Raw genomic sequence first — 25,805 nt, 5'->3', positions numbered from 1 at the left:
ATGCATAAAACCAAAATCCAAAATGGTTTTATGCCGCTCAACTCACGAATAAACAAAATGAAGCGCTATTCCTTTTGTGTGCTAGACAATCAGAATGCCTTCAGATGCACTTTTAAACATGCACTAAAACACTTTGCGAATAAAACATGCAAAACACTTACGTGATCGTTTACCAAACCTACGGCAAACAAACCAAAACAAACGAGAAGTATGGAAATACACAGGTCTTTCTTCCTTCCTTCTGGAGTTGGATGTTTGAAATCCAAATAGAAACTGTCTGTAAAACTAGCGGGTTATCCTTCCGCTAAAACACCTCACAAAACCAAGCCACCAACCGCGGGATAAACTAAAACTTTTTCCACCGTTGAAACACTTGGCGGGTTAAACTGTTTTTCTACCGCTTTTGCTTGCGGGACTTTCACTCTACCAACAGTCGGAAAAAAACTGTAAACTATCTATTCTTTTAAACACTGAACGCTGAGCTAGCAGCTGTTCAGTCAAGGTTGTAGTACCGGGTGGTCACCACAATTTTAAATAAACACTACATTTCTCTAGAATACTTCGACTTTGCGTAGAAAAACAACACATTTAATTTTTACACTATATTTGTAGGAGAGAAAACAATCCACTGAGCGAAATATTCGTCCAGTTCAACAAACAACCGACAAACCGCTTTCGTTCAACAAATAAAAACAAACCGCTAATGGGTAGTCAAACTGCCGGACTTAGCAAAAATGGTGAATATATTTATAGATTCTGTTTTGTACGATATTTCAAACTGCGCGAATCGGACGAGACGATGGCATCATTATGACAAGCTCTGATTGGCTCGTGAAAACAGGTCAAATCAAACTGATTTTTCAATGGTATATTGAAATACGAAATCGACGTTGCCTCATATGTTTAAGGTTAATGTTTCCGAACCAATTATCAGTGAAATTATATAAACCCATCAACAAATGACTAACTTATATGTTTCGGGCGCTGTTATCCACGCCATTTGCGGTTCCAAAAGGTAACAAAGAGTACACGAATCGGTGATCATATAACAAACTGCACACTGCAAAAGAGATCAAATTTGATTAGTAGATCGCTTCTCTTCCTTAGATCAAAGTGTAGTTTTGTAGCATGGACAATGCCTGACAAGTTTGGCACACTCAGAAAGTTCCTCTTTCTCCATTTTATTGCTCCCATTCTGTGTATTGTTGCCTCTTCTTGTCAGACATTACCCATGGCACCATTAGTGTGCATCCTTCTCCATTGAGTAAGAATACAGACAAGCCCTGGGATCGCGACAGCATCATTCAATCTGTCTCAAGGTTGTGATAACGCCCAGGGAAAAACTCTCGCTTATTAGAAATTATATTCAAAGTCGTCGAAATTCACATCACATATTCATCAACACGCTAACGTTTCTATCCCAACCGACCGTTTCCATCCCAACCAAAATCCAAACCAAACATCGACCGCACAAAAAATGTTCGTTGGTTCAAATCTATAATTCATAATTCAACGTGAAATGAGCACGAAACGTATTCTCAAACCTACTATTCTGGCTATTCCATTGATTCGAAAATATATGCTGCAGGCGAAATCTTTCTCATTTCAAATAACTACCGAATAACGGAGGCGCCGCTGTATCATTGGCAAGCAGAAAACAAAACTGCGTTGCAATTTCGTCAATGGAGTCGGAATATATTGCACTTAGTGAGGCAGTTCAAGAGCTAGTGTGGCTACGTCATCTTTAGGAAGATTTTGGTGAAAATGTGGAACGTCCTGTGAAAATATAACAAGACAACCAGAGCTGTATAAAATTCATACAATCTGAAAGATGCAGCTGACGATCCAAACATATAGATGATGTGTACACCATCAGTGTACCATCGTGAAATTTACATAACGCACGTCTGTGCTGTCAGATAGGTCTGAGCTAAAATAAAGGCCGTCGGGGCGGCATTACTGATTGTATAGAGCTACGAACAAGAAGTGTTTTAATTTTCCTTAATTTCTGTTGGTGAGAAATATCTCCAAATCCTTCACAGGTGTTTGAGCGGTTTTCCATAGACTTTGGACTTATTCTGGATCTTTGTCTTTTACTGAGGTGAGTTCTAAAAGGATCTGTTGAATCCTTTCACAGTTGTTCTGTGTCGTGTCTTTAAACACAAAAATAGAGACCAGAGGACATTTTGTGAAACAGTCCCACATTATCAGATCCAAATGGATTCCGAATCAATTCCGAATCGGCGAGAAATTTTCATTCGGAATTTCTTGTGGAAATCATAATGAATTCCGAATCAATTCCAACTCCAGTGCAACAACCGATTCCGAATGAATTTCGCCTACAACCGGTTGATTCGGAAATCAGTCGGAATTGAGTGAGAAGATGCGGACTGAATTGTCAATTTGTCTTCTTCTTCTTCTTTCCCGATTTTGCACGTTTTCGTGCTGACTTTCAGTTTATTTTTAAATGAAAACAATACATAACTGATTATACACATTGAAATCTTCATGTTTTTCGGATATACAGAACTAGTAAATAACCAGTTCTTCTTAGAGTTCCAACATAAACTGTTAAAATTCGCTGGAAATTAACAAAACGGCCTACCTTAGTCAGCATCATCATTTCCTCTAGCTGGAGTGTAATGAAATGGCTTAAGTCGCCTAAATTTTACACTAACACATTCATAAAATGAGCGAATATTCAATGACATTTATAATGCCACTGTCAATCAGGTTGATCGAGCAGCCAACTCAGGCGAAAATTCTAGCACTGAGCCGATCGAGCACTGAAAAATCATGCAGTCGAGTAAGAATTCATTACGCATTCCGTCATTTCGATAATGTGGGGTATTGCGATGAAGGCATAACGGAATTGGAATATCGGTCAACTGAGCATATGATTGTTGACATTTTTACAAAACCGTTGAATGCAATCAAAATGCATAAGTTCTCCAAACTACTCGGACTTACTTTTAATAAGAGCAATATCGTTGAGGAGTGTTGAGAAACAACGTTCATACTTTTTTCAGTGTGATAAAGACTACATATATATTATATAAAAACTAATTTGGCATCACTGTTTTAACTGGTTTGTTTTTTTTTGTTTCAATTATAGAGGCTTTAACATCTTAGGTCATTCGCCTCTTCGGACCAGAAAATCTTTCTGACCCTATGTGCGGGGTTGGGAATCGAACCCAGGCGGGCTGCGTGAAAGGCATCGACTATCCCATCACGCTATACCCGTCCCCTTTAACTGGTTCAATCATTCTTGCTCAAGCGTTAATGTAAACGGTTGTACTTTTTCTTCTTAAATAAAATTGATAAAGTTGAATTAAAACATTTTGTAGGCTTATATTTTCTTTACCACTGCAATCATATGTAAGGACCACCTGTTCCTGTCTAAAATAGGGATGTAAAAATTCACTACTTTAAAATAAAGCCTTCATTTGCCTAAAGACAGTTTACGTCCCTTTAGTACGCAGTATTTATTTTAGTGAAATACGAGGTAATAATCTGGATGCCCTACCCAACGTCCACATCGATCGAATCGAAACCCCTTAGAAAAAAACATTCAACGGTAGCCCTTCGTTGGTCCAATACGTTGGATCATTGGTCCAATCAACGTTCAATCGATCGTTCAACGGGAGGCCAACACGGGACCTTCGTTGGCCGATTTTGAAACAGAAACATTTTGAACCGAATGCCAATTTTTTCTTTCAACAAATTCGGCAGGCAGATGTCCATGGTTGAGCCATTTTTAATATGAGGAGTTGGAGCCCTGTTGGACTAGTTTTCCACTTATTTTTTTTAAACTAACACTACATACCTGCACACTAATTCTACTTCACGTAGAAGAACAACAAATTTTCTTTCTATATGAAAGTAGCACCTAACTTTCACTCGTTTTTGCAAAAGAAAAAACAACAACAAACCGTTTCAGCAAACTGAATGAATATTTCGTGCAGTATGTCGTTCAATAAGCGCTCAACGACCAACAAAACCGAACCGCCTGCTGAGAGGGAACGATTGCAAAAATATTTGACTTAGTTTGCGTTACGACGACTTCCATGACGAAAATAGCTGCGCTGTGATTATTCAGACACAATTTTCTTCAGTGACTATTTATTTCCGACTTACCTTCAAATAACATCGATTAACGCTTTTGAAGATGCTGCATTTCAATATTACTGGAAGATCATTGCGGAGAACAGACTTTCTTAATCGATCAATCCCTCTCACACACTACGGTCAAAATAATCTAAGGGATGTTTGTTGTCATCAAGTGTCATTCAATAGTGTTTATCATATTTCTAGATTTTGCAATGAACAAAGTCACACACACATATATATATATATATATATATATATATATATATATATATATATATATATATATATATATATATATATATATATATATATATATATATATATATATATATATATATATATATATATATATATATATATATATATATATATATATATATATATATATATATATATATATATATATATATATATATATATATGCGCGTGTGTGTCTACACAAGAAGTTTTTAACGCATGTAAACATACAAATCGTTTATTCTTTGGTAAGCGGTCATTTTGATTAACAAAATAACATCATTAAGCACATTTACACGACTTTCCTTTGCATCACTAAATGCATTATTTTAACAGTTTTTCCATGTACAAGCATAGCACCCTATGAATTAGTTCGTACTGCTCTGAATTCTGAACCATGCCGCCACGTTGAAGTCTAAGATTACAAACGATCCCTAGTATATCCACACATACTCGATCACTGGAATTCCACAATGATACATGCTGATGTGCAGTAGCACTAACCTGCGACCTGTAACTAGACCTTATTTGGATCAGCCCATTAAGAATCGCGAGTAAGCATCCTGTTCTTCCGATGCCTGCTGAACAATGTATTATTGGTAAGGGTCGAAATATATCAAGATTTTTTTTGCTCGCCGGATCAAAATAAAAGGAACAGTCACTATCCAAAATATCAAGACTCATATCTAAAAGTACACCAACGTTTCCTGGGGAACGATGATCGGGCCAGTCTGGAAACCAGTAATGATATATCGTGCAAGCATTACGTTTCTCTCGCATTTCATGTCTATCTTGATGCGAATAAATGACTAGAAGTTTGCGAATAGTATACCCATTCTTGCGTTGCACTCCAATATTTCTGATGAGAAAGTAATTAAAATTTATCACTGGATTAGCAGGTATAGACATAGTAGCCTCGGAACAAGTTTGTATTTCCGTTATTATGGTTTCCGTGTTATTTAATACCCCATTCGTGTCAACATCAGCAATATTACTAAATACTAACGACTCGTTCGGTTGTAGAGGAAAATAAACCGAACACTTTTGTCGATTATTTTCGATGAAATCTGTTAGCATGATTAATTTTTGCTCTATGTGTCGTTTCCTTCCATTATTCTGAGACGTTATTTTCAAAGCATTTTGTAACACCATCAACCAGAATTCGTAGATTGTATTTGGCATAGGGCCTTGTGTAGCGATGTAACTATTAATGGTATAATCCGGACCCTGAAAGAAGTATTGAACAAAAAGTTAGTATATATATATATATATATATATATATATATATATATATATATATATATATATATATATATATATATATATATATATATATATATATATATATATATATATATATATATATATATATATATATATATATATATATATATATATATATATATATATATATATATATATATATATATATATATATATATATATATATATATATATATATATATATATATATATATATATATATATATATATATATATATATATATATATATATATATATATATATATATATATATATATATATATATATATATATATATATATATATATGCGTCAAGAGTTCGGTCATATTGGTGTAGTCGGTTCTACTAAAATTATAGTAGATGATGTCCGTTGGAATGCAGGCGTTCTGTAAGCGATTCGAATCTAGTACAATATTTAATGGAGGATGATGGCGAACAGAATTTGACTGTCGAAGAAGGTTGAGGTTGTAGCCGTCGAGCATGGTTGTAATGCCAATGCGGAAAGTGGAGAGCGCAGTATCAGGAAAGAAGAAGCCACCGGAACCTGTCCGCCATTTTATGCTGGGAAAGTCGAAATCTCCCACAACCAAGACTTCATCTACGGGTAATATATGGGTGGAAGAAATTTCTTGCAACGACTGTTTCAAACGCACCCAAACCTGTTCGACGTATTTACCAGATGTGGTTTCGATCAATTGCGCCTTCAAACGACGATGCACTGCGATAAGCACCCCGCCTCCGATAGTTTTTGAGTTATTTAGGGGGCTGCGATCGGTACGGAAGACTTCGTCCGAGCAAGCCAGCAAATAGTCGTTAATGTGCATGTTCATGCCTCCAACGTTCTGGTAGTACAAGTGCAGCGGTTGACGAAATTTATCGTGCGATGGATAACTGCAAACGGGAAATGAATCAAATGCCGTTTGAATGTTTGAAAGACCCCTTCCACGCTCCCACTCACAGGGCCGGGACGACTGGTGACCTCTGGCTGCAATAGCTCGACTGTGGGGAACGTATCAGGGGTTTCCATGGTGCATACATTGGTACATCCCGGTATTCGATCCAAAACGAGAGGATGACATCTATAAGTGCGAGAGAGATCAGCACTTGGAAAGGACGGAATATGCGTATGTTTGCCGAGGTGTGACATTTGAAAGACTCGTTCACCACACCCACGTACAGGACCAGGACGACTGGAGAACGCTTTCTGCTGTGGCACAACTGTGGTGAGGGCTTCCAAAATATCAACTCCAGTGTGTCCCGGTGTGGTTTCATTGTGCACTCATAACGTTTGCCGGGGCGATGTTCATTACGGTGGGGCATCCATTTTTGTCGAAAATTGGTGGAGAAATATCGATTGGAGGATACCAGATGTTCTGCTTCTTATTGTCTTCGAACTCACGAAACAAAACACCTTGAGGTCAGGTGTCGGGATTAAGAGCCGCTACCCGAAATTTGGGCAGTATCCCAACTTTGAAGGAGACAAAGTTATAACTATTTACGTCGACAGTGGTGGATTAGTAAATCCATACGAGGGAGCAGGGCGTTGAAACTGGGGCAATATTACAGTTATCCGATGGTTTCTGGCAACCTTCCAAAGTTTCACTAGGCCAAATCTGTCGGGCTTGGGCGGCAGCGGCGACGAAGCAGGCACTTTGCGCCAGAGACGAGATATTTGCGGGCTATTCGTTTTAAATTCGGCCTTCAGCTCAGCAAAAATCCATTCTGTTTTCTCTGTGAAAGACGCAAAAGGGCTTTCAAACGAATAAACCGAGTCACGGAAACGAGCAAGTTTTTGTCGTGAATACGACTTACTTTACTATGGGGTGCCTTTTCAAAATTAGCCATATGGAAGAATGGGCAGAACTTAATCGTGAATATCTCGACTTGTATTAATGGTAGCAACATAATTCTTGCACCATTTCATCAAAAATATGATCAGGAATTTAGGATAATATTTTGAACAGTGTGAGATAACCACAAACAACCCAAAAATTAAGTTTTCTCAAAATTTTAAAACAATGCGGAAAACTCTTTACTTTCGCATGGGTTTTTCGCGCAAGGACGACGATTTTGAGGTAGTCAGGCACATATCTTAAAGTGAATGCGTATAAAAGAGGAACCGTGGTGAAAATCGATCATTTCTTTTCGTGCGTTCGATGGAAGCTGACGTCGTGGGAGTTAAACCTTCAACCAGCAGCAACGGAGAGTGCACCTTCTGCGACCACCTTCGGTAGTCTGCGTGCTGAAACTGGATATTTCGGAACTGAAATAGCAGTTCTAGAATTGAAACTGGATTCTGAGTCTGTTATTGGTTCTAAACTCAGTTCTTGAGCTCAGGTTCCAGTTCTATATTGAATTGAAATTTGAATACATCATTGGTTTGTGGAATACATCTTTTAGACACATTTTGCGTTCGATTAATCTTCATGTTTTTCAGCTTGTAGTAATGAAGAGATTATTCGTTGGTGTGACGTTGTTGGTGTGACGTCGAGATGCTTTGTTGGTGTGACGTTTTTGGGTAGCTTCCAGCATCTCAGTCAGTTCAAGGCAGGTGCATGCTCCGAAGCATCGTTTACACAGGCCATACGTCCAGCAACGTAAAGAAGAGTGCGGTAGAGCTGTAGACGAGAAAGAGATAGGGAGAGCACTAAATTTGAGCATTGATAGATTTTAAGAAATTGTAGATGAAAGTCATATAAGAAAGATTTCGAGTTGTCAAGACGTCGCGGACTGCTACGAAAGGTGGTATACCTCGGGCCCGAAGGGAACCTATGAGTTGGGACCTGGCATCAGAATACTCGACACATGCCCAACAACATGCTCGATGTCATGATAACCCTCACCGCAAACGCAGACACCACTTTCAGCGAGCCCCACATGACGGAGATGCGCGCTGAACATATAATGATTAGACATGAGACTTGACATTACACGAATAAAGTCTCGGCTCACGTCTAACCCCCGCAACCAAGCTTTCGTCGATACCTGTGGGATTATTGAGTGTAACCATCGTTCCACTATTTCAACTTTCAACCCAGAGTTCCACTATTTCATGTATCTTACCAGCTGGCTAGAGCTTTCTGATGCAGCAACTGAAAAATTCATTGAAACAGATTGGTCTTTCATAGATACCACCTTCTAGTGCGCCCACCTTGGCTAACGAGTCCGCCTTCTCATTGCCCCTTATGGAACAATGAGAGGGGACCCAAGCCAAGGTAATCTGGTATGATTTTGCAGATAAAGCACTCAACTGTTCCCATATTTTTCCCCAGGAAATACGGTGAGTGCTTTCCAGGCTTCACTGAACGGAGAGCCTCAATGGAACTGAGACTGTCCGATACAATGAAGTAGTGATCTGTGGGCAGAGTGTCAATGATCTCAAGGGTATACTGAATTGCAGCTAGTTCTGCGACGTAAACTGAAGCTGGATCACTGAGTTTATAGGAAGCGGTGCAATTTACATTGAATATACCGAAGCCAGTGGACCCGTCTAGATATGATCCGTCAGTGTAAAACATTTTATTACAGTCGACTTCTTTAAATTTATTATTAAAAATTTTTGGGATCTCTTGAGGGTGTACAGGATCCGGGATTCCACGAATTTCTTCTTTCATGGATGTGTCGAAAAACACAGTACAATTAGAAGTATCCACAAAATGAACACGATTGGGAACAAACGAAGAAGGATTTATATTCTGAGCCACGTAGTCAAAATACAAGAACATAAAACGGGTTTGTGAATTAAGCTCGACAAGCTTTTCAAAGTTTTCTATCACCATCGGATTCAAAATGTCGCATCGGATTAGCAGTCGATATGAGAGATCCCAGAATCTGTTTTTCAACGGTAAGACGCCCGCCAGCACTTCAAGACTCATCGTATGAGTTGATTGCATGCAACCCAAGGCAATACGCAAACAACGATACTGAATTCTTTCCAGTTTAATGAAATGAATATTCGCATCGGAGCGAAAACAGAAACATCCATATTCCATTACTGACAATATCGTCGTTTTATACAACCTGATCAGGTCTCCTGGGTGAGAGCCCCACCAAGTTCCGGTTATTGTACGAAGGAAATTGATTCTCTGTAGGCATTTTCGTTTCAGATACCTAATGTGACATCCCCAGGTACCTTTTAAATCGAACCATACCCCGAAATATTTAAATGTGAAGACCTGAGCTATGGTTTCAACCCCTAGTTGAAGCTGTAATTGTGCTGGTTCTCGTTTCCTCGAAAATATAACCAGCTCAGTTTTCTCCGTAGAGAACTCGATACCCATTTAAAAAGCCCATGTCGACAAGTTGTCGAGTGTATCTTGCAATGGTCCTTGGAGATCGGCAGCTTTGGGTCCTATAATAGACACAACGCTGTCGTCGGCAAGTTGTCTTAGCGTGCAACATGTGTTGATACATTCATCAATGTTATTTACGTAAAAGTTGTATAAAAGTGGGCTTGAACATGAGCCCTGAGGAAGACCCATGTAGCTGAATCGCTTTTTCGTCAAATCACCATGCTCAAAATGCATGTGTTTCTCGGACAATAGATTATATAAAAAGTTGTTCAAAACTGGTGAAAGACCATGCTGATGCAACTTCTCAGATAGAACGTTAATGGAAACTGAATCGAATGCCCCCTTGATGTCGAGGAAAACTGATGCCATTTGTTCTTTACGAGCAAATGCCATTTGAATTTCTGTTGAGAGCAACGCTAGACAATCGTTCGTTCCTTTGCCCCTGCGGAACCTAAATTGTGTACCTGAAAGCAATCCATTTGTTTCGACCCAATTGTCTAGACGGAAGAGAATCATTTTCTCCAACAATTTCCGAATACAGGAAAGCATAGCAATCGGCCGATACGAATTGTGATCGGTGGCTGGTTTTCTCAGGTTTTTGAATAGTAATAACTCTCACTTCTCTCCATTCGTGTGGGACAATATTACCCTTGAGGAACTTGTTGAATAAATTCAGCAAGCGCCTTTTGGCAGAGTCGGTCAAATTTTTCAACAGGTTAAATTAATTCTGTCTAACCTTGGGGCTCTATTGTTACACGACAAGAGCGCAAGTGAGAACTCTACCATCGAAAACAGTGACATATTTTCTTAGCAAAATCAAATATCCAGCGGTTAGAATATTCCTCGCTTTCGTTCGCTTGATTTCGATTGCGCATGCGACGGGCCGTATTCCAAAGAGTGTTCATTGCTGTTTCTCTCGTTAATCCGTCAACAAACCTTCGCCAGTAGCCGCGTTTCTTAGCTTAAAACCCTTCTTAATCCACCTAGTGGTGTGATAATGCCTTTCTCTACTTTCATAACAGTCTCATGAAAATATGTTTCATACTTTTATTAAATAAATTTGGATACTAATTTTGACACCAATTGATTCAGATTGATTCGAGTAGTTCACAAAAGCATGCTTAAGTGTTTATGTCACACAGTCAGCATCATTTTTCCAAACTAGTGCTTGACATTTGCGTTGCCTATTTGTATGAGAACAGTGATGCTAATCTAAAATCGAATGGTATAAAACACTATGGGTCTCCGAGGCTCCGTTCGAAAGTCGGTTTTTCCAGCAATTCTAATACCTTTCTATAGAGAAAGGCAAAAAGCCTTCTCAGTCCACTTAGTGGAATTTTCATATATCTTGAAAAATCACCATAGGGGGGAGTACATGAAATTTTCGAAATCGAAAAAAAATTTTTGATGCCAAAAGGCTTAGAATTGCATGAAACGTCGAGATTTAGTGTCACCTCGAAAAAAATTTTTTAAATCGGCTTTTTGGGACTTAGAAAAAATATCAAAATTTTTCCGTCCCAGAAAGTTGATTTTTTCAATAAAATTTTTTTTTTAGATGACACTAAAGTTCGATGTTTTATGCAGTTTTAAGAGTTTTGGCATCAAAAAAAATTTTCGATTTTGGAAATTTCATGTACTCCCCCCTATGGTGCTTTTTCAAGATCGAAAATTGTCAAACCTTTACCACCGGGCAGCACCCCCTACGCATGTCCGATTTAGCTCAAATTTTTCATCAATACTTTTTTCGAGGTGCTTAAACTTTTGAGCACTAGAGCTTAACGAAAATAGAGGTGATCCCAAAATTTTGGCACCCTTATATATATAAGAGCGGTAAAAATCAACGTGTTTTGTCGGTTGCGTCACTTATACAATCATATCTCCGAAACCAAAAGTCACAGCCATTTGGTCTTCTAACTTGATCAATGGCCCGACAGTAGCTTTCAAACGAGCCCAAGTTTGTTAAAATCGGTTCAGCCATCTCTGAGAAAATTGAGCGCGTTCAAATACAACGCTTTTTGTCGGTTACGTCACTTATACAATCATATCTCCGGAACCAAAAGTCTCAGCCATTTGATCTTCGAACTTGATCAATGGCCCGACAGTAGCTTTCATACGAGCCCAAGTTTGTTAAAATCGGTTCAGCCATCTCTGAGAAAATTGAACGCGTTCGAAAAGTGCACACACACACATACACACACAGACATTTTCCGATCTCGTCGAACTGAGTCGAATGGTATATAACACTATGGGTCTCCGAGGCTCCGTTCGAAAGTCGGTTTTTCCAGCAATTCTAATACCTTTTTATAGAGAAAGGCAATAAGACTTTTCATTTGAAATTCTAACGCCGCTTATTTTCGATAATTATCTGGGGTTCCGTTCCTTCTAAACGAGATGAAGACTGAAGCTTTTTTCGTTTTCAGCTCTGAGCACTCTTTGTCCCACCATGGGTTGGGAGAACGCATACTTGTTTGCGCGCTGGGTACTCGTTTCGTCTGAGCTTGAATTGCGGTGTCAAGAATCAAGCTAGCCAAAAATGTATACTCTTCCTCCGGAGGAAGCTCCTGTGATGTTTCTAGTTTCTCAGATATCGAGCTAGCGTAACTTTTCCTATCAATGTTTCGTGTGAAATCGTACGCAACATTGATTGTTTCCGATGGTCTTACACGGTTGGTGATAGAAACTATGATCGGCAAATGATCGCTACCGTGAGGATCACAGATTACCTTCCACTTGCAATCTAACTGTAGCGAAGTCGAGCAAAGGGATAAATCCAGCGCACTTGGTTGTGCTGGCGGTCTAGGGTTCCGTGTCATTTCTCCCGTGTTTAGAATTGTCAAATTGAAGTTGTCACATAGGTCTTGAATTAACGAGGAACGGTTATCATCATATAAGTAGCCCCATCCTGTACCATGCGAGTTAAAGTCCCCTAAAACCAGCCGCGGTGAAGGAAGAAGTTCTATGATGTCTGCAAGCCGACGATGCCGTATCGAGACTCTGGGAGGAATGTAGGTAGAAGCTATACATAGATCTTTGCCTTTAATATTAATTTGGCAAGCAACAACTTCAATTCCCGGTGTCGAGCGGGAGGTTAATACGATAAAATGAATAGCACTTTTTAATCCCTAAAAATACCCCTCCGCAAGAGTCTTCTCGGTCCAGGCGGATTATGTTAAAATTATGAAAGTCGAGGTTGATGTTAGAAGTAAGCCAAGTTTCACTCAAGGAGAATACATCGCAATTATGAGTATGTATTAAGTGTTTGAAAGAATCAAGTTTTGGGATGATATTTCTGCAATTCCACTGAAGCACAATGATCATATCTTCGATTCTAAGTGGTAAATTATCCTTCAAAAGATACGATCGCTGCAAGGAGGAGCCATTGTTCAGTCAACTGTTTTAAAAATGTCCTTACTGTAGGCAGTAGAGCAGTTAGGAAACTTTTTAGAGGATCGGTAATATTGAAGGCTGTTAATATCCAGTCCACGATATCAGAAAATTTCAATAATCCAGCGTTTGTTGGATTTTCTGGTTGTGCTTTTGGGTCGTTCGGGTTTTTTGATGCCCCAGGAAGTGCTGGGTACTCCTTATCATCCCTAAGTTTTTTTTAACCCAGGAGGTGTTTGCTTCGGTTTTGAGTCAGCACTTTTCGTTTCCGTTTGGTTCTTTTGTGACAAAGAGGACAGTCTGATGCCTTTACGAGGAAGCTTGGGAGAAGCCAGATTTTGTCTTTTCCTGCTTCCTTCAACCTGTGTGTAGGAAGGTCCTTCGCCTGGGTCGTCAGAGGTATGCTCTTCAACTGGCAAGATTGCAAACGGGTTCTCAGAGGTCGATGGAGTGGTTCTTTTTAAGATTTCCGCATAAGAACGTTTGGAACGTTTTTTCACGGATCGCTTCAATTTCTCCGCACGCTGTATGTACGTAGGGCACACCGAAAGATCATGAGGATTCTCCCCGCAGTAGCAACACTTTTCCACTGCTTTTCTGCAGAGATCGTCCTCATGGTCCTCTCCGCATTTGCCGCATCGCAGTTTGTAGAAACAATAGGTTGCCGTATGAGCTGTTTGCAGCTTGTACAATGCATTACCCGCGGTACATACAGCCGAACAGGTAGACGAACTCCACTCACTACCAAATAATTTGGAAGTGCAGATCCGGCAAAAGTCACGCAAAATGAATCCGATTGGTAAAATTTACCATCTATCGATTTGGAGTGCAATTGCTTGCACTCCAAAATTTTCACTGGTTGAAGGTCGGGGTTTTTGAAACGGCCTACCCCGTCCTTCATCAGATCTTCAATTGTCAGACTTTCGCCACGGACCACACCGTCGATCTCCACCACATGAGACGGGACGTACACGCGGTACTCCCTCGTGAACAACTCGCTGGTAGCAATCTCATTTGCTTGTTTCAGGTCGGACACAACAACGCGTAACTTGTTTGGCGAAACCTTATCTATTGTTTTTATTGCCGAGTAGTGTATTGTCAGGTCCCGAGCAATATTTAAAACTCTGAGAGACTTTAATTTGGGCCGGAATTTTACCACCCACGGACCCCCCGAGCCATCGTCTTGGTAAACTTTTTGGCGAGCAGGCAATATCTTAGAGGGAGATGGAGGCATCGGAGAGGGAGATGGTATCGGAGGGCTAGATTGTATCTTGGAAGCAAACTCAGCTTCTAAATGTTCCTCGTAAATGAACGAAGAACATTTAGAAGCTTCGCCCTCTTCCGAGACACCCCCACTGTCATCAATATTCATATTTAAAATGCGGGAGTAAAGAAGTCTCCCGCACTTGAAATGAGAATGAAAGAAATAAAGTTAAAAGAAAATATATGAATAGTAAAATAGTATGTTTGTTTGTGTGAATTGTGGAACTTTTACTGCTTCGCTTACAGAATTGTAACGGTGCAACTATACTGAATGTTGGGGCAAAAAGAATAATGCTCTGGTTACACAGTCGTGCTCAACGATTGGAAACAATCCAAGCGTGGATTCTGATCATCCACAGCGAACGGACATGATCATCGTTTAGATTCTTAAACAGCTTCAGCTACAGTCGCTCGTGACTAATCAGCTCCTCCAAATCAGCAGTTCATAAACAACGTATCGCCATTGTTTGTGTGATCGTCGCACTAAGCACTTTTTATTGATTTATTGTGATTTTTATTCGTACTTATTCCCCGCGTTACTCGTACTATAAATTATATCGTTTTGTCAAGATACTCAGTTCCACGCTTTTTCTCACCCAACCGAAGCGTCATCTGAATTTCACTGTCGGCATCCTGTGATTTGTTCATTATGGCTAATGCTTGTGATCGTTGTGTCAAAACTGTAAAATCGGAGGAAGATTTCGTTGAGGGTTCGGGTTTTTGCCATCATTTGATACATATGAAATGCGCAAAACTCAGCAAGCAGTTTCTAAAGGTTTTGGACGAAAATCCCAACCTGTTTTGAATATGCGATGAATGTTGTAAACTGATAAAACTTGCTCGTTTCCGTGACTCGGTTTCTTCGTTTGGAAGCGCTTTTGCGTTTATCACAGAGAGAGCAGAATCGATTTTTGCTGAGCTGAAGGCCGAAATTAAAAAGAATAGCCAGCAAATATCTCGTCTCTCGCGCAAAGTGCCTGTTTCGTCGCCGCTGCCGCCCAAGCCCGACGGATTTGATCCCAATGCAAGGCGTCGTCGGGATAGATAGTAAAACTTTGGAAGGTTGCCGGAAACCAAAAATCCGACAAAAATGGATGCCCCACCGTAATGAACACCGCCCCGGCAAACGTTATGAGTGACGTTATTTTGGAAGCCCCCGCCACAGTCGTGCCACAGCATAAAGCGTTCTCCAGTCGTCCTGGTCCTGTGCGTGGGTGTGGTGAAAGAGTCTTTCAAATGTCACATCTCGGCAAACATACGCATATTCCGTCCTTTCCAAGTGCTGATCTCTCTCGCACTTATAGATGTCCTCCTCTCGTTTTGGATCGGATACCGGGATGTACCGATGTATGCACCATGGAAGCCCCTGATACGTTCCCCACAGTCGAGCTATTGCAGCCAGGGGTCACCAGTCGTCCCGGCCCTGTGAGTGGGAGCGTGGAAGAGGTCTTTCATACCATCCCAAACGGCAAGTTCAATTCAGCTTCAAACGATTCAGGCGTTGATTAATTTCCCGTTTGCAGTTATCCATCGCACGATAAATTTCGTCAACCGCTGCACTTGTACTACCAGAACGTTGGAGGCATGAACATGCACATTAACGACTATTTGCTGACTTGCTCGGAAGATTTCTTCGAAATCGTCGCTCTCTCGGAGACGTAGCTCAGCGATTGTACGCTATCCGTTCAAGGTTTTGGATCTAACTACGAAGTCTTCCGTACCGATCGCAGCCCCCTAAATAGCTCAAAAACTATCGGAGGCGGGGTGCTTATCGCAGTGCATCGTCGTTTGAAGGCGCAATTGATCGAAACCACATCTGGTAAATGCGTCGAGCAGGTTTGGGTGCGTTTGAAACAGTCGTTGAAAGAAATTTCTTCCACCCATATATTACCCGTAGATGAAGTCTTGGTTGTGAGAGATTTCGACTTTCCCAGCATAAAATGGCAGACAGGTTCCGGTGGCTTCTTCTTTCCTGATCCGGCGCTCTCCACTTTCCGCATTGGCATTACAACCATGCTCGACGGCTACAACCTCAACCTTCTTCGGCAGTCGAATCGACGACACGACCAGACACTCTGAATAAATATTGAAATTAAAAGTGTTTCTTAACGGATCACCATCGGTTACCGAATATTGAATGACCCCTTGTTAATGAACAAAAATAAATTCTCGACCAACACTGTTTTGGTTGCTATACACTCTATACAAAGTAGTCGTCAGGTTACCGCAGCAAAACAAACAAACAGATCCATTGGTTTATCAATTAAAATACGGAATTTATTTTAATAATTTCACTAGATTAAGAAGTATTTAAAATAAATAACAGAAAAAACCGCTAAAATGAATGAAGAATCATTCGTCAAATAGTTTGGAATAATTCTTATAATACTTATTTGTCTTTACAACAAAACCATAGTTTTCGTTGCAGCCTTATTTGAAAAAGAAAATATTGGGGACATATCTACTTCCATGTTTAACATATTGCTACAGTGTTCCTGATATTCAGGTTTTTTTAATTCAATAATGTAATATAATTCAAGGCACACTGCTTAAGCTCTAAGATGCCAATGGTATTTTCTAATCTTAATTAACGACTAACTTAAAACTATACTAGTATCATTAGACTATGTCATCTCGGGTTCTCGTAAATCGTAATGGCGATCGGCAGTGGTCGATGAATTGAGTGTTGCATGAGTCTTCCAGATGGCGTTGGTCCGTGTTAGTCCGCGGGAAACAACCCCAGACTACGAGTGCCCGGCGGGTGGCCCGCATGCTGGTTTTCGACTGAAGCGGTCTTCCGTGGGTGGTGATAATGATATTGCCGAAGAAAATATAAGAGAAGTAAATATTGTGGAAAACGTGGTAAAAAAGGGGATGTGGAAACAAAATGTCTGAAAACGACAGAGATCTAATTAGTTGCCATCGAGATGGTGAAGAGACAGGGAAGGGGGAACGAAAAAGTTAGTGACAAAAAAAAGATCTTGTTAGTTCCAATGAAGATGGTGGACAGGGACGGGGATTGAGAGAATCGGGCGGATGTTAGTGTCGAACCTGTAGGTGAAGATTATACTTTCTGAGCGATGAATAACACATTATACTTGTATGTCAATGTGTTTAAGGTACTGGTATATGAGAAGCATATAAAAACTATCCCGACTCGCCAACACATCCCGAACCGGAACCTCAGGCGGTCTACCTCGGGCCCTAAGGGATTCCAGTAGCTTCGACCTGGCGTCACGATACTCTACGCACGACCACACGACATGCTCGATGTCCTGATAACCGTCGCCACAGGTGCAGAGACCGCTCTCCGCGAGCCCAACACGCCGGAGATGTGCGTTGAAAGTGTTGTGATTTGACATGAGCCGCGACATAACACGAATGAAATCGCGACTCACGTTCATCCCCCTGAACCAAGGTTTCGTCGATACCCTAGGGATAATGGAATGTAGCCATCGTCCCAGTTCGCCATTGCTCCATGAAGTTTGCCAACTTTCGAGAGTTTTCTGACGAGAGATACTGAAAAATTCATTGAAGCAGATTGGTCTTTCATAAATATCACCTTCTAATGCGCCCACCTTAGCCAATGAGTCTGCCTTTTCATTGCCTGGAATGGAACAACGCGAAGGGACCCAGACTAACGATATTAAATAAGACCGGTCAGATAGAGTTCGCAAGTGTTCCCGTATTTTCCCCAGGAAATATGGGGGATACTTTCCTGGTTTCATTGCCCGGAAAGCTTCTATTGAGCTTAGATTGTCCGTGACAATGAAGTAATGGTCTTTGGGCAAGGTTTCAATGATCTCGAGGGTGTACTGAATAGCAGCTAATTCTGCGACGTAAACTGAAGCCGGATCACTGAGTTTGTAAGAAGCGGTGATGTTTTGATTGAAGATACCGAAGCCTGTGGACCTGTTGATGTTCGATCCGTCAGTGTAAAACACCTTTTCACAGTTGACTGTTCTGAATTTATTATAAAAAATATTTGGGGCCACTTGAGGGCGCACGTGATCCGGAATTCCACGAATCTCTTCTCTCATGGATGTGTCGAAAAACACAGTAGAATCAGAAGTATCCAAGAAATGAGCACGGTTGGTAGCAAACGAAGAAGGATTAATATTCTGAGCCTTGTAATCAAAATACAAGGACATGAAACGGGTCTGAGAATTGAGCTCGACAAGCCTTTCGAAGTTTTCAATCACCATCGGATTCAAGATATCGCATTTGATTAGCAATCGATATAAGAGATCCCAGAATCGATTTTTCAATGGTAAGACGCCCGCGAGCACTTCGAGACTCATCGTATGAGTCGACTGCATGCAACCTAAGGCAATACGCAAACAACGATACTGAATTCTTTCCAGTTTAATGAAATGGGTGTTCGCGGCGGATCGGAAGCAGAAGCATCCATATTCCATTACGGACAATATCGTTGTTTGGTACAGTCTGATCAGGTCTCCTGGGTGGGCACCCCACCAACTTCCGGTTATTGTGCGAAGAAAATTGATTCTCTGCTGGCATTTTTGTTTCAGATACCTAATGTGACATCCCCAGGTGCCTTTGGAGTCGAACCAGACCCCGAGATATTTAAATATGAAGACCTGAGCTATGGTTTCACCCCCTAGTTGAAGCTGTAATTGTGCTGGTTCTTGCTTCCTTGAAAATACAACCAGTTCAGTTTTCTCCGTAGAGAACTCGATACTCATTTGAAGAGCCCATGTCGACAAGTTGTCGAGGGTATTTTGCAGTGGTCCTTGGAGATCGGCAGCTTTGGGTCCTATAATAGACACAACGCTGTCGTCGGCAAGTTGTCTTAGCGTGCAAGATGTGTTGATACATTCATCAATGTTGTTTACGTAAAAGTTGTATAAAAAGGAGCTTAAGCATGAGCCCTGAGGAAGACCCATGTAGCTGAATCGTATTGTCGACAAATCACCATGCGCGAAATACATGTATTTCTCGGACAATAGATTATACAAAAAGTTATTCAAAATTGGTGAAAGACCATGCTGATGCAACTTCTCACATAGGATGTTTATGGAAACTGAATCAAAAGCCCCCTTGATGTCTAGAAAAACTGACGCCATTTGTTCTTTACGAGCAAATGCCATTTGAATTTCGGTTGAGAGCAACGCAAGACAATCGTTCGTTCCTTTGCCCCTGCGGAAGCCGAATTGTGTATCTGAAAGTAAGCCATTAGTCTCGACCCAATTGTCTAGACGAAACAGAATCATTTTTTCGAACAATTTCCGGATACAGGAAAGCATAGCAATCGGCCGATACGAATTGTGATCGGAGGCTGGTTTCCCTGGTTTTTGAATGGCGATAACTCTTACTTGTCTCCAGTCATGTGGGACAATATTATCCTCAAGAAGCCTATTGAATAAATTTAAAAAGCGCCTTTTGGCAGAGTCAGGCAAATTTTTCAACAAGTTGAATTTGATTTTGTCTAACCCCGGAGCTTTATTGTTACACGATAAAAGCGCAAGTGAGAGCTCGACCATCGAAAAAGGTGTTTCGTTTCTGTTAGATGAGGCGACGCGCATGATCGTCTGTTCCGGAACAGAGTCAGGACATACTTTTTTAGCGAAATCGAATATCCAGCAGTTAGAATATTCCTCGCTTTCGTTCGTGGTGTCTTTGTTGCGCATCCGTCGGGCTGTGTTCCAAAGAGTGCTCATCGATGTTTCTCTCGATAATCCGTCTACGAATCGACGCCAATAACCGCTTTTCTTCGCTTTAATCAAGCTTTTCATTTTAGCGTCTAATGCCGCGTAGTTTCTAAAATTATCAGGTGTTCCGTTTTTCCGAAACTCGATAAAAGATGAAGCCCTCTTCGCGTTTAATTCTGAGCATTCTTTGTCCCACCATGGGTTGGGAGGACGGATGTTAGTTTTCGCGCCGGGTACACGTTTCGTCTGAGCTTGAGTCGCGGTGTCGAGAATCAAGCCAGCCAAAAACGTGTACTCTTCCTCCGGAGGAAGTCCTTGTGTTGTTTCTAGTTTCTCAGATATCGAATTTGTGTAGCCTTTCCAATCAATATTTCGTGTGAGGTCATACGAAACATTGATTGTCTCCGATGGTCTTAATCCGTAGGCGATTGAAATCACGATACGTAGATGATCGCTACCGTGGGGATCAGGGATCACCTTCCACGTGCAGTCCAATCGTAGCGATGTCGAGCAAAGGGATAAATCCAGCGCACTTGGTCTTGCTGGTGGTGCAGGAATTCGTGTCATTTCTCCTGTATTCCAGATTGTCATATTGAAGTTGTCGCAGATATCATGGATCATAGCTGATCTGTTATCGTCGTGAAGACAACCCCCTCCCGTACCGTGTGAGTTAAAGTCTCCTAAAACCAACGTCGGTGCGGGAAGAAGCTCTATGATATCATTGAGCCGCCGATGCCCAACCGAGGCTCTTGGGGGAATATATATGGAAGCAATGCAAAGGTCCTTGCCTTTGATTGTAACATGACATACGACAACTTCAATACCAGGAATCGAGGGTAGGTTAATGCGATAGAAAGAATAGCACTTTTTGATCCCCAAAAGTACTCCTCCATAGGGATTATCTCGATCCAGACGAATAATGTTAAAATCGTGAAAGTTTAAGGGTATTTCAGCCAAGTTTCGCACAGTGCAAATGCGTCACATTTCAGATTATTTAGTAAAATTTGAAAGGATCTATTTTTGGGATGATACTTCTACAATTCCACTGCATAACAGTGATTGTATCCGTGACCTATTTGGGTGACTTAGCCATCGAAGGATACAATCGTTGAAAGAAGGGGCCATTTCGCAGTCAACTGTTTCAAGAATGTTTTAACTGTAGGAATAAAAGCCATTATCAGGTTTTTAAGAGGTTCAGTAATATTGAAAGTAGACATGATCCAGTCCACAATATCAGAGAATTTAACAAACCCAGTATTTGGTAAATTTTCTGACTGATCTTTAGGGACTTTCGGGGGTTTTGAAGTCCCAGGAAGTGATGGAAATTCTTGCTCGGAATTTAATTTTCCAAGGCCTGGAGCTTTTCTCTCTGGTTTTTTGCCATCACTACCAGTTGTTGTAATTTTTCGAGACCCATCAGAGGACATCTTCGAACCCTTACTAGGGAACTTTTGAAAAGATTTATTTCTTCTCTTTCTGTATGATGAGCTAAGAGGTACAGCCGAAGATGTACCTTCGAGGGGGTCATCATATTCGCTCTCGTCAGTTGCCAAACAAGCGTACAGGTTTACTGGAGGCGTAGCACTCTTCAACATTTCAGCAAAAGAACGCTTTGAATGTTGCTTAAGTGAACGCCTCATCTTATCCTGGCGCAATTTGTACGCGGGACAATCAGAGAGGTCATGCGGCCCCTCCTTACAGTAGAGACACTTTTCATTGTCTCCACTGCAGGAGTTATCCCCATGACTCCCTCCACACTTTATACACCGGGATTTTTTGCAACAATGGGATGCTGTATGTCCCAATTGTTTGCAATTGGTGCAGTTCATGACCCGCGGCACAAAAAGGCGAACAGGTAAACGAATTCGGTCCAGGAGGACGTAGTTAGGTAAAGCCGAGCCAACGAAAGTCACCCGATACGAGTCTGATGGGATATAGGACTTAGTGCCATCCTCAGCGGTCGATACTGAACGCAATTGCTTGCAGTCCAGTATATTAACATTCCTGAGTAGGGAGTTTTTAAAACCGCCTGCCCCATGCTTAAGAATGTCCTCGCAAGTCAGACTCGGATCGGTGATCACGCCGTCTATCTCGACTTCGCGAGCTGGTACGTATACGCGATACTCCCGCGTAAAATGCTCACTTTGAACGATCTCATTAGCCTGTTTTGCACTGGCTAACAAGACCCTAAGCTTGTCCGGGCGTACTTTTTCAATTTTTTGTACAGTATTGTATCGAGAGGACAGGTCTTTAGAAAGTCTCAGAAGGTTCAATTTTTTACCGTTGGCTTTGGTCCGGATGTAAACCGCATACGGTCCGGCCGGGAGTGCAAGCCCATCGGGATAATTTTTTACACGAGATATTTGGCTATCAGATGATTCCATTTTGTCATCTGGAGGGAGGTCAGGCAATTCTGTGCCTTCTGTCATGGCACGGAAATGTGTCCGTGCGGGTAAATATTGGAGGACAAATGTAGTGGTATTGAAGGACAGGGGAAAAAAGAAAAAGAAAAAAATACTTAGCTTTAGCTCTCAAAGGGTGAACGGCCGACAAGGCCCGGTCCTAGGCAATCGGTGAATATTCCTGATCAATAAAGTGCAAAAAACCTCCTAGAGGAAAAAGCACTTTTTTGCAGTCTCTTTCTGCACTGTACAATGGAATCTTATACGTTTTTTCACTATACACTGTCCAATGTATTTGTTAACAATATAGCAGCAGCACCCAACTGGGTGCTGGCTAACGGTACCACACAGTGCTTCTTTACACAGCTCACAATTGACCTTGAAGACGGATTAATTCGAACTATCACTCGACCGCACTGATTCAGACAATAGAATACGAAATGACCTTGATAGCGGAATAAAACAATTTACCGCACCACTGGAGAAACCCAAACTTGCGTCCGATCAGCCCGATAGTTGCAGTGGAACTGTGATTCAGGTACCATGATGGTTCTTGTTATCAATCGAAAATTCACCATGGATGATACTTTGGAGTTTTTGAATAAAGGTTAGCTTGTTGGATTCTCATAATATGGAACGGTAAAATACATTTCAATTACTGATTGTTGCTGACTTTGATATACGATTTAAATATTACAGACAAATTTCTCTGGAAGCATTTTGTGGTCTGCTGTCTAAAACAACCCATTCTGACAATGAAAATATCAAATCACCCCAGGTTATCACGGCTTCTAATGGTTTGTATGGAAAGTTACATCGCAGATATTATTACGATGATGCCCACCAGCTGCCGCATGGTAATGTGGTAAGCAATATCGTCTAACAAACAGCGTTCAAGAACGATTTTCTTACAAAAACTACCTGCAGCCGTACTAACACAACGAAAGTAGTTTTCATCAATCTATATTTCTGCATATAATTAGGATTAACAAATGAAATTGAAAATTATATTGCTTGTTAACATAACTCCCCCGGAAATGCATAATCGATTAGTTCCAATATTGTTTTGTTTTAAAGTTTATGAGAAACCAATAATTTATGATCTAAGGTACACAACATGTAAAAAAATAGTAAAAACACAAAATATTTATGGATTCGTCTCATTTTCGAAGCAGTGACGGATTGAATATTGTGGGAATTTCATGTACTTTAAAAGTTATAACTGTGGCGGCACACCATAAACATTCGAGGTCGGAAGCATTCACTTGAGCGTTGCGACGAGAGACCACGAGATTTTTCTTCCCACTGAGTATCACACCGTATCCTGTTTAAGAGGTCGTACGCGATATGGAGAGATGCTTTGACAGGCTGAGGAACAACGTAATGTACATCGAAGCAATATTCAGCGTTGAATCGAGCAAAACAGCAATAGAACAGCAGGTCGGCCAATCACCATTAGGACATAGAACGACTGTTCTTTACCGGTAACAAGATAAATAAATGTAACTAGGGTTACGGAGCTGTTGTTCCGAAAACAACAATTCCTCAGACTGCGTTGCCAGTTTATACCATTTTTGAAACATTTCATTTTGACATTTCGAGTTACTGAGGGGTAGTAAAATTTACAATACAGTTTTGAATAGCGAGTGGCACGTCGTGTCGTCGGTCGAATCCTGTCGTTAATGAAAATAACCGGATGTAGGATCTTTGTTTTTCAAGTAGAGAAGATGTTGCACCAAAGATTAGTGCTTCGCCGTTCCCTCTGGTGAATTCTAGGAATCGTCGTTTAGCAGTTAAAATTGACGATCATACCACCGGAGAGTTCCTCGCATCATTCGGAATACCACAGGGAGGTCATCTCGGACCGTTAATATTTTTACTGGACTTCAATGATGTCAATTTTGCTTTAGAAGGTCCTCGCTTATCGTTTGCTGATGATGTCAAGATCTATCACATCATCCGCAACTTAGAAGACGCAGCCTTTCTCCAGTGACAATTGTTAATCTTCGCAGATTGGTGTAAAGTTAACCGTATGATTGTAAATTCCGACAAGTGCTCGGCCATTACGTTCACGAGGAAAAAATGCCATTGCATGTCGAATACTTTCGGGATGGATCCTTGGTTGGAAGATCGACTAGCGTTAAGGATCTTGGCGTCCATCTCGATGAACAACTTACATTCAAGCATCACATCAGTTACAGTATAACTTCCCGTAGCTTAGGATTCTTAATGAGAATGACTAAGCATTTTACAGACGTACCCTGTTTAAAATCGCTTTACTACTCGCTTGTTCGTTCAACTCACGAATATTGCTCGGCAGTTTGGAACCTGCTACCTGGACGGTGCTCATAGAATTGAGGCAATACAGCGCAGAGTTGTTCGCTTCGCTCTTCACCAATTGCCGTGGACCGATCCTCATCAACTACCTAGTTATGAAAGTCGCGGGTTATTAATCGGTCTCGACACATTTCAAGTGCGACGGGAATTATCACGCGCTTTGATAATAACAGATTCATTCAACGGTAGGATCGACTGTCCCGTTTTGCTCAACGAAGTTAATATTGATGTGCGACCCAAAGCTCTTCGCAATAATGCTTTTCTTCGACTTCTTATACGATGTATCAACTATGGGGCAAACGGTTCCATTACTGGTTTACAGAGATCGTTCAACCGTGTTTCATCTGGGCATGATTTTAATGTGTAACGAAGCAGAATACGTACAAATTTTCTAAATATCATTAGGAATTATCATTAGGACCGAATTGTGCCTGTTAAGTAAATTATTAAATAAAAAACTCATTGAAGTTTACTGTTCAGCAGCAAACCCAAGAACAGTTACGTGTGTTCCCCCAGCAGCAGGATAATATTCTGCGTAATATACAGAAGAATGTACCCGAAAACCCTGAAACAGCCCTCGACTCGCTAGCAGGAAATATTAAAGAGTTTCTATATGACGTTGAATATAACATAACCTTCAAAGCATGGTTTCCACGTTGTAAATATTTGCTCTCGAAGGACGCAAAGATGTTAGATGAACCGGCAAGAGAGAGGTGATTAATGCGAAAGCTTGGAATTTCGGAACATGAGCGCTATCACAACTTTATTTTGCCGAAAACTGCTAGTGATTTTGTTTCCGATGAAACAATCGGCAAACTCGGAAATTTATTTGGTGCGACGGAA

The 25,805-nt window shown here is 40.9% G+C and overlaps 1 protein-coding gene and 1 long non-coding RNA gene across 6 annotated transcripts in view; one reads left to right on the top strand and one right to left on the bottom strand.

The window, feature by feature from the left end:
- Window positions 1-4,569: 4,569 nt before the first annotated feature.
- Window positions 4,570-25,805, bottom strand: part of LOC131438575 (tyrosine-protein phosphatase non-receptor type 7) — a 137,202-nt gene continuing 115,966 nt past the window's right edge. For 4 of the 5 annotated variants that reach the window (XM_058608678.1, XM_058608677.1, XM_058608680.1 and 1 more), the window contains one exon: window positions 4,570-5,574. In XM_058608678.1, the coding sequence (XP_058464661.1) occupies window positions 4,672-5,574 (903 nt within the window). In that variant the 3' untranslated portion in view covers window positions 4,570-4,671. The remainder of the gene's footprint in view (window positions 5,575-25,805) is intronic. The other variant, XM_058608679.1, reaches the window with a different exon arrangement.
- Window positions 22,691-23,684, top strand: LOC131438577 (uncharacterized). The gene is made up of 2 exons (XR_009230957.1): window positions 22,691-23,264; window positions 23,325-23,684. It is a non-coding gene; the product is annotated as an uncharacterized LOC131438577 (long non-coding RNA).

The sequence above is a fragment of the Malaya genurostris genome, chromosome 3 (genome assembly GCF_030247185.1).
Source record: "Malaya genurostris strain Urasoe2022 chromosome 3, Malgen_1.1, whole genome shotgun sequence".
In the NCBI taxonomy this organism is placed as follows: domain Eukaryota; kingdom Metazoa; phylum Arthropoda; class Insecta; order Diptera; family Culicidae; genus Malaya; species Malaya genurostris.
This window is presented reverse-complemented; position numbering and strand designations above follow the sequence as displayed.